Here is a 17,482-nt window from a genome sequence, read left to right as displayed (position 1 = left end):
TCAAACTGAGGCATATAAGATCGCCACCTTCATCTAATGAAAGCCTTGCATAGACCATTTTCAGTGCCTTCTGCACATTCTGGCCTGTGTGTTATGTAGCCTGAGTGAAGTTTTTCAGATCTGATCACATCACTCTCCCTGGCTTGAAGCATGAAAACAGTGATTAGACTATGAAATAGTCTTTTCACCACTATCCCTTATTTCATGCTTGGAAAGCAAATTTTCTCTCTCTGTCCAGTGAATTCTTTTTTTTTTTTTTTTCAGACTTCAGCTTCAAACAATACTTTCTGAGAGAAGCTTTCCTTGTTAGACAATTTTTTCCACATACACATTGTGTCAAGGAGTCCCGAAGAGCACCATCAAGTTTGGTGATTTACTAAAAGCATTCCAAAGGCCTAGAAATTGTTATAGTCGTGGTTATGATTTATTAGAGCCAAAGAATACAAAGTAATGTCAGCACAGGGAGAAAGGGCATGAGGTGGAGTCCAGAGAAAGCAGGTGTGAGCTTCTGAGAATCGCTGCTAGTGAAGTTGTACAGGCCATGGTTAATTCAGTGTGTAACAACACATGCAAAGTGCTGCCTACTCGCTTGGGCCTGGGAGTTCAGGGCTTTGAAAAGGGAGATATTATATAGGCATATAACAGCTATGAGACTGATCTCAGTCTCTCAAGCTCCAGGCCCTCAAAGGAAAAGCAGGTGTTCATCATTAAGTCATATTGTTTGTGTAAACTGTATACTATCTGCTGCAGCAGGCGGCAAGGCCCTAAGAATGCAGAAACTGTCAGTCATAATATTCCTAGAGCTCAGTTACCAGGAGTCAACCTAGAGAACCTTTATCACAAAAAGAGGCTCTTCTCGGGAACGTGCCAGATGTGAGCAACCCAGGCCTGCTGAATTAACTCTCTCTGAGCCTCTCTCTGTCCTTCTCTGTCTTTTGCGTTCTCTGTCTCTCTTCCCCATCCCTCCCTCTCATATACATATACACACACACATATTATATGTTATAGAACTACAGTCTGTCAATCTCTCTGTATACTTAGCACAATTACAATTTTTCATTTATCCTATGATTCTTTGATGTCTTTGTTTATTCTAGACTACATAAACTTCTTGAAGGTTGAAATTTTATCCGTTTTTTTCTCTCACCAATATATCCCTGGTTTTAGTACATACTCAATGAATATAAATATTCCTTGAATGAATAAGTAAATATTTATCTCCAACATAACACATAACTTTTAACAGTGCATCTGGGAGCATTCTAATTACAACATAATATAAAAATGTTCATATCACCCTTGTGATTTAACATTATAAAAAAATATAACTATTAGAAATGAGAAAATTATTGTATAACATAAAAGTATGTAACTAAAACTCCCCAAGGAAAGCGATTACAATTAATGAGACTTAAGTAAAATGCGTTTGAAGTGATAGTAAGCAGATCAAAAGCTTTTTTTCAAAAACAATTTGGATGACAAAATGATTTATTCATAATAACATAAAAATTTGAATCCTTGATAATATCTTAATAATGACGATATAAAAGAATAATCTTAATAACTAATAATAAAAACTGCAAGTTAACTGAGGAGACATAAAGAAGGATAAAAGGACACATGGCAAAGGACTGTTAATTGGCGTAGCCTTTTAAAAAAATCACGGCTGTGGTGCCCTTATAATGTTCATATACTTTGATCTAATAATTTCATTGGAAACTATCATAAAGAAATAGTAGGAAATGGAGAAAAATCTTTATACCCAAAGATATGAATCATCACTGCATATTTCTAAAACAAAGTAGAAATACGTTACGTATATATGAAATAAAAGAAAGTAGAAATATGGTAGGTATATAACAGAGAAATGTAGATTGTGTGTCTACATTGGTGAGTATTATCTAGACATTAGAATTGTGCTAATAAATATGTTTTAATAAGCAAGTACAATGGCTGTGTTCTCATGTTAAAAAGTAGTCATATGATATCATCATGTGAAAAGATGGACACAGGATCAGACGCAAATTAATGAGTTATTAATGAGTGATGTGGTAAAATGAGTAGTTTTGTTTTTCACACTTTTCTGTAAATTCCAAGCTTTTAACAGAGGGTATGTATTACATGATCAGGGAAACAAACAAAAAAAGGTTTTAAGAGCAAAAAACATAACCTCTCAACATCTTGCTAATTGATATAAAAGTCTAAGGAATTCGCTCTGAAATACCTGTTATTACAGTTACTTTTGTCCTACCTGGACAGCCTTTCCCCTTACAAATTAAGTCCACCATCTAAGAATCATGGATCCATAGCAGCACCCTGAACATCAAAGCCCTCAAACGCATTAGTTATCATTAGTGTTTTCTAGAACACTGTGTGACTTGTTATAAATGTTTACTGTAACTGTTTTTACTGCTTTTTGGACAATATTCTTTCAATTGAGTAGATGTTACTTTTACTTGGATATCTGTAAGCTCAATAATAGATGTCTTTCCTAAAAATGTTTTATCAGAAAAAGGAATGACCATGTCAGTAAAATTCAGGCTTGTGCCTTTTATTTTAAGCATTTATGCTTTTTGGTGTTTTGTAAAAAAGAAAGCTGGGTGTGTGAGTCTCACTTTGAAAATGAGGGAAGTAATTTTCAAGGCTCTTCTGGACATAAGAAATAGACCGATAAAGAAACTTTGCAGCTCCATTTATAAAATGACATCGTGGTCCCTTCAGGTTGGCAATAAAGGGCAGTTAGTTCTTGTAGGGAGGCCCTGGTGCTGTCCCATTGGCCCTCCCTCTGCAGAGTCACATTGCCCTGGCTAAAGTTTTCTGTACTGCTAGAAAGTCTCCTACTCCCTTGCCCAATTCTTGAACAACTCTGGAGACATTCTTTTCCAGGGAAGTTCTCTGTTCTCTCTCAAAGTGTCACAAAGAAATTTTTTTTTTTTTTTTAGGTAAAATATACAAAACATAAGATAGGCTCTTTTAACCATTTTAAGTGTGAAACTTAGTGGTATGGGGGACATTCACAGTTTTTTACAACCATCACCATTATCCATCTCCAGAACTTTTTCATCATTCCAAACAGAAACTCAACTCATTAAACAGTAACTCCCCATTCCCTTCTCCCGTAGGAACCTCTGTTCTACTTTCTGTCTCTGAATTTGCCTAAGTACTTCAGATAAGTGGAATCATAGATTATTTATCCATTTATACCTGGTTTATTTCACTGTACATAATGTTTTCAAGGATAATAGTCTAATTTTTAAAATATCTTTCTACGCATACTATTAAGGGAAGTTTCATGTCTCAACTAAATGCTTTTATTTTTTTACTTGAAAAGTGCCTGCTTTGAGGAGAAAATTATTTCTGAGATTTTACCTTTAAAAAATTAACTGGCAGAAAATGCAGAGATCTAAGGTCTCAGCACTCTTTTCAGGTTGGTCTGTTAGAGCAGCAAAATTAACTCACACATAAGCTTCATTTTTGCTTCATAACATTTGCTACCACCCAATATGATATGTATTTATTGTTTGTTTATCATCTTCTTTCAGTGGAATGTAAGCCCCACAAAAACCAGGACTTTGTTAAAAATCCTGAATAAACATCAGGTCCTGTCACATAGGAAGAAGCACTTAGAAAACTTGTTGAATATGTCATGTCATGAATGAAAGCAGTACTTTACTTTTCATTCTTGTTCCCTCCTAGATCTATCTCCCCACTACTTTTTGTCTTCACAGAGAAAGTTGAGTCACTGAGTTACATCACTTTGTACCTCTTTGTACTTCCCCCAGAACAAACATTGCCAGTTTGTTTCTTAAAAGTTGCTGATGGATAGTTGAGTAAGAACTCTAGAAGATCATTGGGTATTCTTCCATTTCTGGTTTACCATTCCAGGTTTCTCTGTCCAAAACATCAGGAGTCATAATTTAAATTTTATCTATGAGTAGTTTAGTTGTTTGTTTCCACTCTTGCTACAATGCTTCAGGTATCACTAGCATTTTGTTAAGAGTCAACAAAAACAACCGGAGGATTGAATGTTGGGTTCTGTTGGATTATAATTCCTTTTCAGTTCACTGTGCCAGACTACCCACAGGGAAGGGGGCTTTGGGAATATTCCAACAAAACTACCCCTGCCCCAGGCTGCCACTGTTTGCTGTTGTTATGTTAGTGATGTAGCCATGTTCCTGGGGTGCTTAGGTTCATTTTCTTTGATTTCTTCTTCTTTAATATTCCCAAGTCATCCTAGTCATTCGTCATTATATCAAAACAATTCTAATTTTTTGCTTTGTCGCCAAGATGACAGTGATATAAGGAAAAGGAAAAAGAAAAGCACCAGTAGACACAGGCAGAGGATATGAGTTCTTTATCCAAGTTCAGGATGTAACTTACAGTGAGCCCCAGAGTCATAAAGGCAAGTTTCCCTGTCTGAGTCCCGTAATAATGATGTATATACGTTGACCGTAGACATGCGGGTTTCTGGACTGTCAGTTTGATTCTGTTAAGCTATATCTTATCTTTATGCCAGCACCCGCTGTTTGATTACTGCAGTTTTGTAGTAAGTTTCAAAATTGGGAATGTGAGTCCTCCAACTTTGTTCTTCTTTTTCAAGATTGTCTGGGCAATCCTGGGATCCTTGCCTTTCATTATGGTTTATAAGATCAGCTTGTCCATTTCTGCGAAAGAGGCAATTGGAGTTTTTAGTGTGGTTTTGTTGAGTCTGTAGATCAATTTAAGGAGTATTGCTATTTAAAAATATTAAGTCTTCTGACTCATGAACATGGGATACCCTTTCTTTTATTTAGGTCTTCTTTCATTTTTTCAACTATGTTTTGTAGCTTTCAGTGTATGAGTCTTATACTTGATAAATTTATTTCCAGATATTTTACCCTTCTTGATGCTATTATAAATGGAATTGTTTTCTTATGTTTATTTTAGGATTTTTTTTCTCTTTGCCTCTTAATTTTTTGTTGAAAACTGGATTTTGAAAATTATAATGTGTCACTTCCGGAAGTCAGAGTCTCACCCCTCTCCAGGGTTTGTTGTTTCTGCTTGCTGTTGTTTTTGTTATACTTGGTGACTTCCCTGAACTCATTTTGAAAACTTCTGTGCTCTTTTTCATGTATGGCCATGGAAGACTCTGTTATATTCGCCTACTCATCTATAAAATATGGCACAATGATTTACTTACATGCCTGGAACCAAAATATTTCCCAGTCTTTCGAGAGGGGCTCTGTGAGCACTTGGAGGGAGAGGAGTAGCACATGTTGACCACTCAGCCAGGCGGTTTGCATCTCTGCCTTAGCCAGAGATTCTTGCACAGAGATTCAAAGTCAACCAGAGGTGTGATCTTAGGAATTTCTAGGTCTTCCCTGAGCATGTGCTTATCCCTGGTCACGTCCATGGCTTTTTATATTTCCAGGAATATGTCAGAAATTCTGAAAGCCCTATTCCCCAAAACATCTCATTCCATAGCCTTTCCTCATTAGGTTTTTGGTTACTCTATTGTTTATCGCAGCTGTTTTCTGTTACCTCAGGCAGGAGTAACTAAAATATTTGCATGTAAATTCCACAAATTGGGGTAGCAGTTTTAACAGTAGGCAAGTTATGAGTTATGCAGGATAATGACAAACCTTTTCAACAGGTTATCAGACAGTTCAAACAAAAAATTCTTTCAGAATGAGGTGTGTTCTACTCCCTCCAATATCGGTACTGGAATATGAATTGTCATTTTCGAAGCTTGGGAGGAGGAGATGGTAAGTTAAAACACCAAAAATCTCTCTTCTCACTGAGATTCAGCCATTTTTCTTAAATAAGCACTCTCAGGTTTGCTGCAAGCTTGTGGTTAGTTTTCATAGTTCTTAAAATGTTGATTCCGACAGGTTTTCTAGTTTTTACTGGTTTTATGTAAGTGGAGTTTGGGAATTTCTTAGCCATTTTAGCTGTGGCACTCCCTAAAGAAACCCTAAAGATGTGAATTTTAAATCTTTTAAGTTATTTGCTTCGCTCGAAGAGTCATCCTGTAACACCATAACCCATCTTGTGTTCATCTGTTGACCTATATAGTTCCTTGAACATTGAGGAGATTGTCTCATAGGTTCTAATCTATAAATGACAATATCTTTTATTCAATATCTCGGTAGCCCAATGTATATAAAGGCAAGAATTATGACCAACAAAACCAATAGAGGGAGATCATTAGAATATCAATGCCAGTTCTACATGCAGCTTGGTGAAACCACTCTTCCAGTTACTGTCACTGCTTCTGTGTATTTGCTTGAGACTAAAGAAATGGGCATTTCAATCTCTCTGGGCATGTTCAAAGTGATTTCCAGTGTTATTTCAGTAGTTCTCCAAAATGGATCAGGATATCATCTCAATTAGTTTACCCAACACCCCTACTATAAATTTGGCCATTGCTAGTTTGCTAACTTTAGTTAACTACAAGGTCACCTAGGACACTTGTTTTAAGTGGAGATTTCCAGTGCCTATTCTAAGATTCTGATCTAGCAGTGTTGAAGGGCCAAGGAATTATATTTTAAATAAACACCTCCAGCTGTTTTGATCTGCATTAAAAGTGACTCTCCCTCCAGTCCTTACTCAGCTTCAGTGGGACTGATACATAAAGCATAAAGCCAGTTTCTCACTTAAAATAAGAAATACAACTGACTACCACAGGGATCAGATATTCACAACTTCTGTATGGTGCTTCTCCTCCTCTGGAAGGGGATTCCCATAAAAGAAAATTAACTAGTCTAGACACTGCTGAGTCTACAGAGATTTCCAATTCACAGGGGATTTCTGGCATATTGTGACATCTTTAGAATTGTTTCCATTACCTTTACATCTTGGCAAGAATTACCTCAGAAACATAACAAGATACACAACTACTGACTTTTCCAGGGGACCAAAGCTCCCTTCTGTCTCAGTACTACCAGAACACATTATAGTGGAAATAAACTAATTCCAGATCCCCATCATACTTGTTAACCACATAGAAATTGTTGCAACTGTCCACTGCTATTCCTCCTCAGATGTCTTACAGACATCTTAAGTATGTCTAAAACTGAGTTAACTTCCTCTTCAATTTCCTGTCCCCTTCCCTCAAAAAGCCTACCTATCTTAGAGCCTAATATCTCAGTGTTGATATGGTGTTCCTTCTGAAATCCATAAATTAACCTAGATTCCTCCCTCTTACTCATCCCTCTTTGTGTGTGTCTCTTAGTTCTGTCTTCTCTCTAAAACCACGGCCTCTGACTTAGTTAAGCCCTCTAAAACCTCATGGGCTAGATTACTGCAAAAGCCTTCCGATTTCTCCAGGTATCGCTTTGTCTCATTCTTTCTCTCCTCTCAGACTTTCAGCTACATGTATGTTAGATCTTTTGCCTGTGTTGCTCATCTCTCTTATATTTTGTTTTGATTTTGCATTATTTTTTTCTCTGTACTTTAGTTAGTATATGTTCTATAACTTTTATAAGTGTTTTATTTTTCTTATGTCCAAGCTTTTAAATTTGAGAGGGTGGGTAAAGGACCTTATTGCTTCCAATACTGCTGATAATTAAGATAAATACTTACCTCATTTAAGTAGTTTAAAATTGTTATACAATTTTAGTTTTTAATACGAAAAACATACAAGTAAATGGAGTCAGTTTGGGGGGAAAGCTTAATGTAAAAGGCCATGGTAACGTAAAATTGTTGCATGTAATGTGTTCCTTCATTTAAAAACTATTCAACTGGCTTCCTATATTTAATCAGAAATATAGAAAATCCTGTGATATTTTCACTTGTTTGATAGAGTAAAATTTGTTTTTAAAAATTACTTAAGTATTATGTTAATATAGCTTGTAACAGATTTCTGGATTCTTTTCTAGTGGATTAATGACTTAGAAAATGATGATTTGTACGTTACGTGGCCTACAACTTGCCAGGAACTTCTAAAGCCCGTATTACCTGGAAGTGTACCTTCCGTAAGGCGTAATTTTCATAATTTGGTGAGTTTTATATTTTGACATTTTAGATACATCTTTTATAAAGATATCAGCATTCTTTTTGGATTACTCTACCCTTGGTAAATGGGCATCTGAATAATATGGAAGGAGATTCAACAAGCTTGAGTGGCATGGCTGACCAGGTATGGGATAGCTAGCAGTGTCACATCATTGCCTCTTACTACGTAGCTTTCATGTACTTTAATAGTACCAATATTAAGTTGATGAGTTTCTTTTACATTTTCTGAAAGGAATTTATAGTAGAAACTTTTCTTCTACTTTGTAAAGAACTAATGATTAAAGTTTGGTATTTCAGGGGAAAATACATAAATCCCATTTTATCATCTTAGCATATAAATTCATTATTACAGTATAAACAACCCTATAAAGCTTTAAAATGTGGAGAAAACACTGAGGGCTTTATTTCTTTCAGGAAGTGAATATCTTATTTCCTACATCAACCTGGAGTGAGCAGTTATGTTAATGTTTATTTTTTGGGGGTTAAAATTCAGTTACCATTTCCTTTTTTAAAAAAAAAATTATCATAGAAAATCCAGTGAACATTCAGAATAAGATATTTCATGTTGTGTAAAAAATATTTACTTTATGCTGTGCTTCAAAAAGAGGATGAGTAATTTGATATTAAATTCCATGTATTATATTTGGATGTACAGCTTTTAGAAATCTTTCATGAACTGAAATTATTATATCCGTTTCTCAGAGTTCTTTAGAATTACTAGAAATTTCTTTAAAAAAAATTGTACGTTGAATTTTATAGTTGTAGTACAGAAATCAGACTAAACTTGAATTTCATGAAAACTCTTAAGTGTTAAAACTAAATAGTGATTATAGACTGTCTACTTTCTTTTAGGTTCTGTTTATTGATCCTGCTCAAGAATATACCGTGGATTTTATAGAACTTGCTGAACTTTTATATTATCATAAAATTCCTCTTAGGTAATTGTCAATTTATAACAAAGTGTCAACTGAAGGAAAGGCAATGATGTTCATGTTGTATTACACAGAGTATTAATGTGGAGTTCAGAACTTGGTTTATCTCTAGTTCCTGATACAATGTAGCTGTGGGTTGTGAAGTATCATATACCTTTATGATAGACTCTGTTAATCAAAGCTGCTTGGTAATCTTGTTTATCCTGTTACCTTCCTGAGAGAATGATCTGATCACTTTGGGTATTTAAGATGGATCCATTTCCCTGTGGTTGTGTTAAGAGTATGCTTCCCCTCCCCCCCACACACACACACACCCTTTTTTTCCCTGTGAAAACATGGTCATTTGAAAATGTCATCCCAAGAGACTGTTTCCATTTTGGGAATTCATCAGGTATGAAAATTTCATTGAATAGACATTACAAATCAAACTTTTTCAAATAATAATATTCCCTTTTTCCTCATCTACTAACAATGAGGTGTGATCACAAAATACAGCGAATGTTTAAATAAAAAAATTATCACAGTAAAAGACACATTGCCATTAATCTCCATTAAAATACTCCTCTTTGTTTCAAATACATTGATTCCATCATTATTGGCACTTTTTGAAGCAGTTCTGGAAGTCCTCTTTCATGAGTGTCTTCATCCTCCATCATGACAATGCTCCATTTCACACATTGCTTCTGGTACAGAAATTTCTGTCAAATAAAAATATTATGGTGTGTTCTCATCCACCTTATTCACTGAATCTGGCACTGTGCAAGGTCTGGCTCATCCCCAAAGTCAAAATGATTCAGGAGATCGAGGCAGCCACCACAGCGCAACTAAAGACATTCACGAAAGAGGACTTCCAGGACTATTTCAGAAAGTGGCAAGAATAATGGGATAAGTGTGTTAGAAACAAGGGGAGGATTTTGAGTAGTGTTAATGGCAATGTGTCTTTTACTGTAATAATTCTTTTTAATTTAAACATTCATATTTTTTTATCACACCTAGTATTCTCTCCATCTACATGTTGTAGTCTAATAATGTTTAAAACTTGTGCTTATTGTGGTTCAACGCGTATTTGTGACATTACCTATTCATCTTTTTTCCCCAGAATTGGTTTTGTGTTCATTGTTAATACAGATGATGAAGTTGATGGAGCAAATGATGCTGGAGTTGCTCTTTGGCGAGCTTTCAACTATATTTCAAAAGAACATGATGTTTCACAAGCATTTATTTCCATGACATATGTGAGTTTATACTCTAGGCATAATTTTATAAGAATGTATAGTGGGTTGCTTTGCATTACTATAATTATTATTATTTGTTATTTTAAAATTTCAAAATTTATAAAAACTATTGTGGGAATTAATGCAGATAATGAATTTAATTCTTATAACACCCAACTGAAGTACATCATATTGTCCCTGATTTATAAATTGTGCAACTGAGGCTCTCCAAATTATGTGAACTTCCTTAGGTGTACTAACCAATAAAGGAATTTAAATTGTGTGTATAAGTTTAGAGGAAAGCATATTAATAGAAAATTATTAATCAAGGAAGAATTGTTGAACTAGGTCTTGTATAAAATCATGAATAGAAAAGATTATGCAAAGTTAAATATTTTAAATGACAAAGTAAATAGACTCATCCTAGAGAATTTCAAAGGAGAAAGAGATCATTTCATGAGAGTAAATTGTTGTGAAAATGGTAAGCTTGATACTGAGTCTGACAAAGAGATTGTATAAGAAAACTCAGACATTATAAAGAACCTGATTAAGGAAGAATTAGAGACAGGACAATTATTTTATTATTTTATAATCGAGGTTTTGACACTATTATAGCCCATTATGAAACAGTATAAATATATTAAAGAATTATATTGTTATTAAGAAAATCAGGTTATAGCTTAAAAAAATAACTTCTATTCATTTTTAAATTCATTGGTCTTTAGCTTGTCAATCATTATTATAAACTAGGAATGTTTTTTTAAACTGACAATGAAATTACTAAAGCACTGTAAATTTTCCACCCTATTTCTGTAGCTCCCTGGAAAACCACTAAATTCCTTATTAGTTCACTATCCTGGGGTATAGAAACTACCCACACTTCAGTGACTTAGGATATATTCTGTTCTGTAAAATGGTGCCATGGAATACATGTCCATATTATATATCATCCTGTTAGTTTTACTGATTGGTATTAAGAGTTTATAAGGGGCTTAGTCAAATTGACATACCTTTTACTATGGTCCAACTACCTTATTGCAAAAGGATCAATATGATATTCAAAACCAAGAAACTTGAAGACCTTCTAAAATGATCTTTACCTAAGTTATCTTAATTATTTCTATTGAATCTCTATTCTGTGAGCATTTTGTGTCAGACATTAATTTGCATGTGATGACATTTTCCAATCACTTGACTTTTGATTTATCTGCTGTGATGTTCAGCATGATATTATAGTTTCTTAGAAAACTGAACTATACTTGAAACCATAGGATTTAACCAAAGCAGCATAAAAGTAAGTATTAAATATGTTCTGTAGCCTATAAAATGTGCTAAACAAGTAGAGGAAGAAGGAAAGGGAAAAGCAAATAAGGAAGGAATATCTAGGGAAAGCATATTAGAATGCACTGAGGTCTGAAGTGTGACAATGTTTGTGGTTGTTCAAACTATGTATGCAGGTGACCTCAAAGTTTGTGTATGCCATAGAAAAGTAAAATAGTGTGCTTACATTCTGTTAGGAATGTATTGTGTCCTTTAGATGACTTAAATTTGCTAACTTAGAATATATGAACAAAATCTAGTCTTTTAGGAAAACACAAGAATTATAAAGTTTCTTTAAAACTGTTTCATTACTTTCAATGAGCAATTATTTTATCTAAATTAAATAATTTGAAAAATGCAATATCAGGAGAGAGGGGAAATATAATAGAAGGCCAATATCATAATAAAAGTATACAAAAATTGTTGAAATGTGATAGAATTTTGGTAGAGTAAGTACAGTATTTATAGTAAAACGATCTGCCTTTATAACTCAGCTCACCTGCACAGTGCTATACAAACTTACAAGTAATTTAATTTTCCTCCCTACCTTACAAATTTAACATTTTTAAAAATGTATGTTACATACTTCATGAATATTTGATTAATGCATGTTTGAGAACGTAAAAGTACTTTAAGACTTGGCCATGATAGAGTGACTGACAACAGATTAGCCATCTAAATGTAAGTAATTACAAAACTGGACAAAGTACATGAAATAAGTCTGTTTTCAGTCATTTAATGAGAGCAGCAATAACTATGATCCTTGCGAAAAAGGTGAAATAAAGGTATTTACGGATAAAGACTGAGTGAATTCCTTGCTGCTTCAGAAGAACTACTAAAGGAAATCATTTAGGATGAAAGGAAATGACACCAGATGGTAACTCAAATCCACAGGAAGAAATGAAATGGTAATAGTAAATAAAATGTAAATGTATAGGTAAATATAGAAGGCCTTAAAAATATATTTTTCTCTTCTCTTTAAATTACAAAAGATTGAGTAAAGCATAAATTCTAACTTACGTAGATGTAATACATATAATAACTGTACAAAGGAATAGAGGATGAAATGGATCTATTTTGGAACTTGAACTCTCTATATGGGGTGCCAAAAAATATATACACATGACTTGTATTCATCTTTTGTTATCGGTATATATTGAGTATTACAATTTTAATACAGTTTTTCCTTTCTTAAAATGTGTATACAATTTTGTGGCACCCTCTATATTTACAACATTAAGTTAGAATTAATCAAAAGAAGAAATGAAATGATGCACTAGGAAATATCAGTTAAGCACAAATGAAAGCAGCAAAGGAAAAAGCAGTGAATAAAAGACATGAGATATACAGAAAACAAATAACAAATTGGCAGAAGTTAATCCAGCCATATCAATAATATTAAGAATGAATAAATTAAACTTAAGCATACTAGAAGAATGGATATAAAAAGATGGAAAATTATACACACACTAAATATTCAACAATCTATAAGAAATAGATAAATGCTTAGAAACATACAACCTACCAAGACTGAATCAGAAAGAAAAAAATAGAAAATTTGAACCGCTCAATTACTAGTAAGGAGTTGAATCAGTTATCAAAACCCTCATAATAAAGAAAAGTTTAGAACCAGATGGCTTCCCTGGTGAATTCTACCAAACATTTAAATAAGAATTAATATGAGTCCTTCTGAAACTTTTTCCGAAAAATAGGAGAAAACACTTCTAAACTCATTTTACGAGGCCAGCATTACCCTGATGCCAAAGCCAGACAAGGACAGTACAAGAAAGGAAAATTATAGGCCAATATCCCTGATGAACATAGATGGAAAAATCCTCAGAAAAAATATTTTCAAACTGAATTCAGTGGTATATTAAAAGGATCATACACCATAATCAAGTAGGATTTATTCCCAGGATGCAAGGAAGGTTTAACATATAGGAGGTGTGATAAAAAAATAAGGTGAATGTTTCAAAAAAAATTATTAACACAAAAGACATACTGCCATTAATCCCCGTCAAAATACTGCTCCTCGCTTCGAACACACTTATCCCATCATCATTCCTGCCACTTTCTGAAGCAGTTCTGGAAATCCTCTTTCGTGAGTGTCTTTAGTTGCGCTGTCGTGGCTGCTTCGATGTCCTGAATCAACTCAAAATGTTTACCTTTTATGGTCATTTTGACTTTGGGGAAGAGTCAGATGTTGCACGATGCCAGATGTGGTGAATAAGGTAGATGAGGACACACCGTAATGGTTTTATTTGACAGAAATTGCCATGTACCAGAAGCAATGTGTGACACGGAGCGTTGTCATGATGGAGGATGATTTATGGCACACTCTATTTTTATTTTTTAATTTTTTTTAATTTTTTTTAATTTTTTTTTTAATTTATTGGGGTGACAATTGTTAGTAAAATTACATAGATTTCAGGTTGTGCAATTCTGTATCACATCATCTATAAATTACATTATGTGTTCACCGCCCAGAGTCAGTTCTCCTTCCATCACCATATATTTGATCCTCCTTACCCTCATCTCCCACCCCCCAACCCCTTTACCCTCTGGTAACCACTAAATTATGTTCCCCAGATTAATTTTCAAACCCGTGGCCATCTTGTGGATTGTTTTCTAATCCCCTTCACCTTCCCCCTTACCCCCACCCTCTAAAACATACCTTCTTTCAAACATAGCTCACACCCAACTGACTGAACAAGTTGAAACTTGTCACACACTGTTTCAAAGGTTTGACGCGCTGCTTCCCATATTGAAGATCCCTGCCTTTCCGTTGGATAGCACTCGGCAGCAGCATTCACTGTATTTTTTTGATCGTATGAGATAGTACCCAGATACTGAAAAGCTCGTAAAACTGGGTGATCTAATTACAGACCTGTGCTTCTTAAAGGACTAGATTACAAAGTTTACAGTGATTAAAGGAACGCAAAGAACAATGTTAATTCCTTATTATGAGGAATAACATGGGGATTCTGTCAGACATAATGTGAGGACTTTCTCTGGCAATAATGATTTAAGTGCATTGGAACTAAAAAGAATATTCTTAATTGATATATCAAATTGCTGCCTAATGTTGTTTGTGCATACTAGTTGTTCCTTCTGGTTGGAAGGTTCTTTCCCCAGAATGTCTTAATGTTAGCTCACTGTTCATACTTACGTCTTGGCTAACTCATCTGCGCAAAGATGTTTTCTCTCTTGATGCAAAGCTGTCCTTTCCCCCATGTCTAGAACAGTGTCTGGGTCATAGCAGAGGATCTATAATGAAGGGGGAAATTAACCAAACAAAAAAATAATGAAGGTATAACAGCTTACATTATGTTTAGAACATTTGAGACTGGGGGAAGAACAGAGGTACAGGGAAAATCTAGTCAAGGTATTGACTGAAAAGCAATCAAATGAAAAGAAGGCATTTCTGAAATGTTATTTGAAATATTTTATACAAACCTTTTTAAATAACGTAAGTATTATTAAGTGTCAGTGATCAAAATAGAATATGACAAAAATTTATTATGGTCTTTTTGAAAGGTATAGAATTTCACAAAACCATTTTTATTAGATGATATATTATTGTATGGTTATAAATTTATGTGTGGGATGTGTGTATGTACTTGTATGTATATGGTATGCTTAGAACTTATGTTCTAAAACATACTTAATTTGTAAATCTCTCTGCATGCTCAGGGAAATAAAATAATTCCTGTAAGATGAAAATTAATTATAATATCTGTATTTCTACAGATGTACCAAAAAGTGAAGAATCAAAATATACTCACTGTGGACAATGTGAAGAGTGTTCTCCAAAATAAATTTCCTCATGTTAATATTTGGGATATTTTGGGAATTCATTCTAGATATGATAATGAAAGAAAGGTAAGTTGGAATGCAAATTTTCAAAAATAGGATCCAAGAACCTTTTATTGTAATCTCATGAATAAATTATCTTAGTATAATTAACTCATGATTTAGATTTTAATCCCTCAAAAGGAAGGGAAATAGACCTTTGAATGACACAAGTTTATATAATATTTACATTGCCACTATTCACTTTTTGAAAAGTACAAAAAAAGGTTCTCAGGATTTACAGGGTAGGAAACTTGAGTGTAGAATTTTAGAGGATGTAATTTGTGCTTTCTTAGGAAGAAAGGGAAAGCTGGTAATTTTCAGGTAATTACTAGGACAAGAATCAAACTTAGGAAAATGTAGCATCGTTGGGGTTGAATTTCTAATGCTCATATGGCTCTCAAGATTTCTAAATGGGTTTTTGCATTTTATAAGAGTTTTTTTAAAAGCATACCTGAGCCTGATAATCTTATATGTAATATCCCTCAATAATAATGGTAAAGTTCAGAAACATTAGCGTTGTTAAGGTCCTGCCAAATTTGGCCGCTATGTAATTCTTTAGTCTCATTTCCTACTACTCTTTTTCCTTACTCTTTCTGTTCCAGCCACACTGACATTATTATTTCAAGCTCTTGAATGGGTCACCTCCTCCTCATGAGAGGGACTTCACATACTTGTTTTTCTCCAAGTTTGTTGACATTTCCTCCCTCCTCGTCTAGCTTGCATTAGCTCTTGGCTTTCATATTACATTGAGGTAAAGATAACACTTGTGGGGTAAGCTTCAGAGAAACTTTAAACCCTCGAAATGAGATTATGTTGTTCCGTTACATGCTAAAATAATACCTTATACTCCTGAGTAATGCTGATTATATTCAATTGTTCAATACCTGACTGCTGACTAGACTGTGCACTTCATGAGAGCAGGAACCATATGTATCTTGTTCGATGTTGTAGGCCCAATGCCTACTGAGTGGAACATAACATGTAATCAATAAATACCTATCGAATGAAAAATGAAGAGGCGAGGCCATCTGAGAGTGAGGGTGTGTGTAGTCGGAATGGAACTTCAAGAGAGCCATGATGTTTTAGAAATTGCTGTTCTAGAAACTAGGAAAGGTAGTAGAATAAAACAATATTAAAAAATTGCTATGATGCTGAAATTGCTTACCATAAATTTTCAGGGGCATCAGTCTCGGTTTTAAAGAAAATCTAAAATATCAAAGAGTATGAGTGAAGGAAGGTAACTGGATAAAATGCTCTAAGGTTAAAATTTCATAAGTTGGGTATGACATTAGCATAAGAGTCCCAAAGAATAGTCCTCAAGTAAGACCTGTGGAGTGCATGCTGCATAGAAAAAGAAGCAAAGCCAGGAAGCCAAAGGACTGGTGGTCTCACTGTGAAACTAATATAAAATAATACTGAATGTCAACTATAATTGAAAAATAAAAATAAAAACCAATGTGATAGGAATTACATATTTTTTTAAGTTTTATAAGAATGATTTTCCAAATAGTTATTTCTGAAATGAGAAAGTATTTCATTGATTTTTTTCCCCATTTATATTTTCATATAATTAAAAAACAAACTTAAAAGGCAACCAACGTGAGTTTTCTTTTAGGGCCAGGTTTCATAGAGGCTTCTCTTTTAATGAAGTTATTCATGGCACTAAAGAAAATGAAAAAAGAAAGTTATTTTTTAATAAGTACTCTTGTGGATAGAGACAGTGAAATGTGAAATTTTATGAGGTGTAATAAAAAAGTACAGTGAATGTTTGTAAATAATAAATTTATTACAGTAAAAGACACGTTGCCATTAATCTCCCTCAAAATACTCCCCCTTGCTTGACACACACTTATCCCATCATTCTTGCCACTTTCTGAAACAGTTCTGGAAGTCCTCTTTCATGAATGTCTTTAGTTGCGATGTCGTAGTTGCTTCAGTGTCCTGAATCATTTTAACTCTGGGGAAGAGCCAGAAGTTGCACGGTTGCCAGATCTGGTGAATAATGTGGATGAGGACACACCGTAATGTTTTTATTTGACAGAGATTGCCATATACCAGAAGCGATGTGTGACACAGAGCGTTATCATGATGGAGGAGGATTTATGGCACACTTTAAAACACATCTTCTCTCAACCGTAGCTTACACCCAACTGACTGCACTGAACA

At 34.3% G+C, this 17,482-nt stretch overlaps 1 protein-coding gene across 3 annotated transcripts in view; it reads left to right on the top strand.

The window, feature by feature from the left end:
* Positions 1 to 17,482, top strand: part of UGGT2 (UDP-glucose glycoprotein glucosyltransferase 2) — a 147,703-nt gene that overhangs the window by 52,204 nt on the left and 78,017 nt on the right. For all 3 annotated transcript variants that reach the window (XM_033103727.1, XM_033103726.1, XM_033103728.1), the window contains 4 exons: positions 7,860 to 7,979; positions 8,848 to 8,933; positions 10,027 to 10,162; positions 15,212 to 15,343. In XM_033103727.1, the coding sequence (XP_032959618.1) occupies positions 7,860 to 7,979; positions 8,848 to 8,933; positions 10,027 to 10,162; positions 15,212 to 15,343 (474 nt within the window). The remainder of the gene's footprint in view (positions 1 to 7,859; positions 7,980 to 8,847; positions 8,934 to 10,026; positions 10,163 to 15,211; positions 15,344 to 17,482) is intronic.

The sequence above is a fragment of the Rhinolophus ferrumequinum genome, chromosome 4, assembly GCF_004115265.2.
Source record: "Rhinolophus ferrumequinum isolate MPI-CBG mRhiFer1 chromosome 4, mRhiFer1_v1.p, whole genome shotgun sequence".
NCBI classification, from domain to species: Eukaryota; Metazoa; Chordata; class Mammalia; order Chiroptera; family Rhinolophidae; genus Rhinolophus; species Rhinolophus ferrumequinum.
The sequence above is the reverse complement of the archived record's forward strand: the minus strand, read 5'-3'. Positions and strand labels throughout refer to the sequence as shown.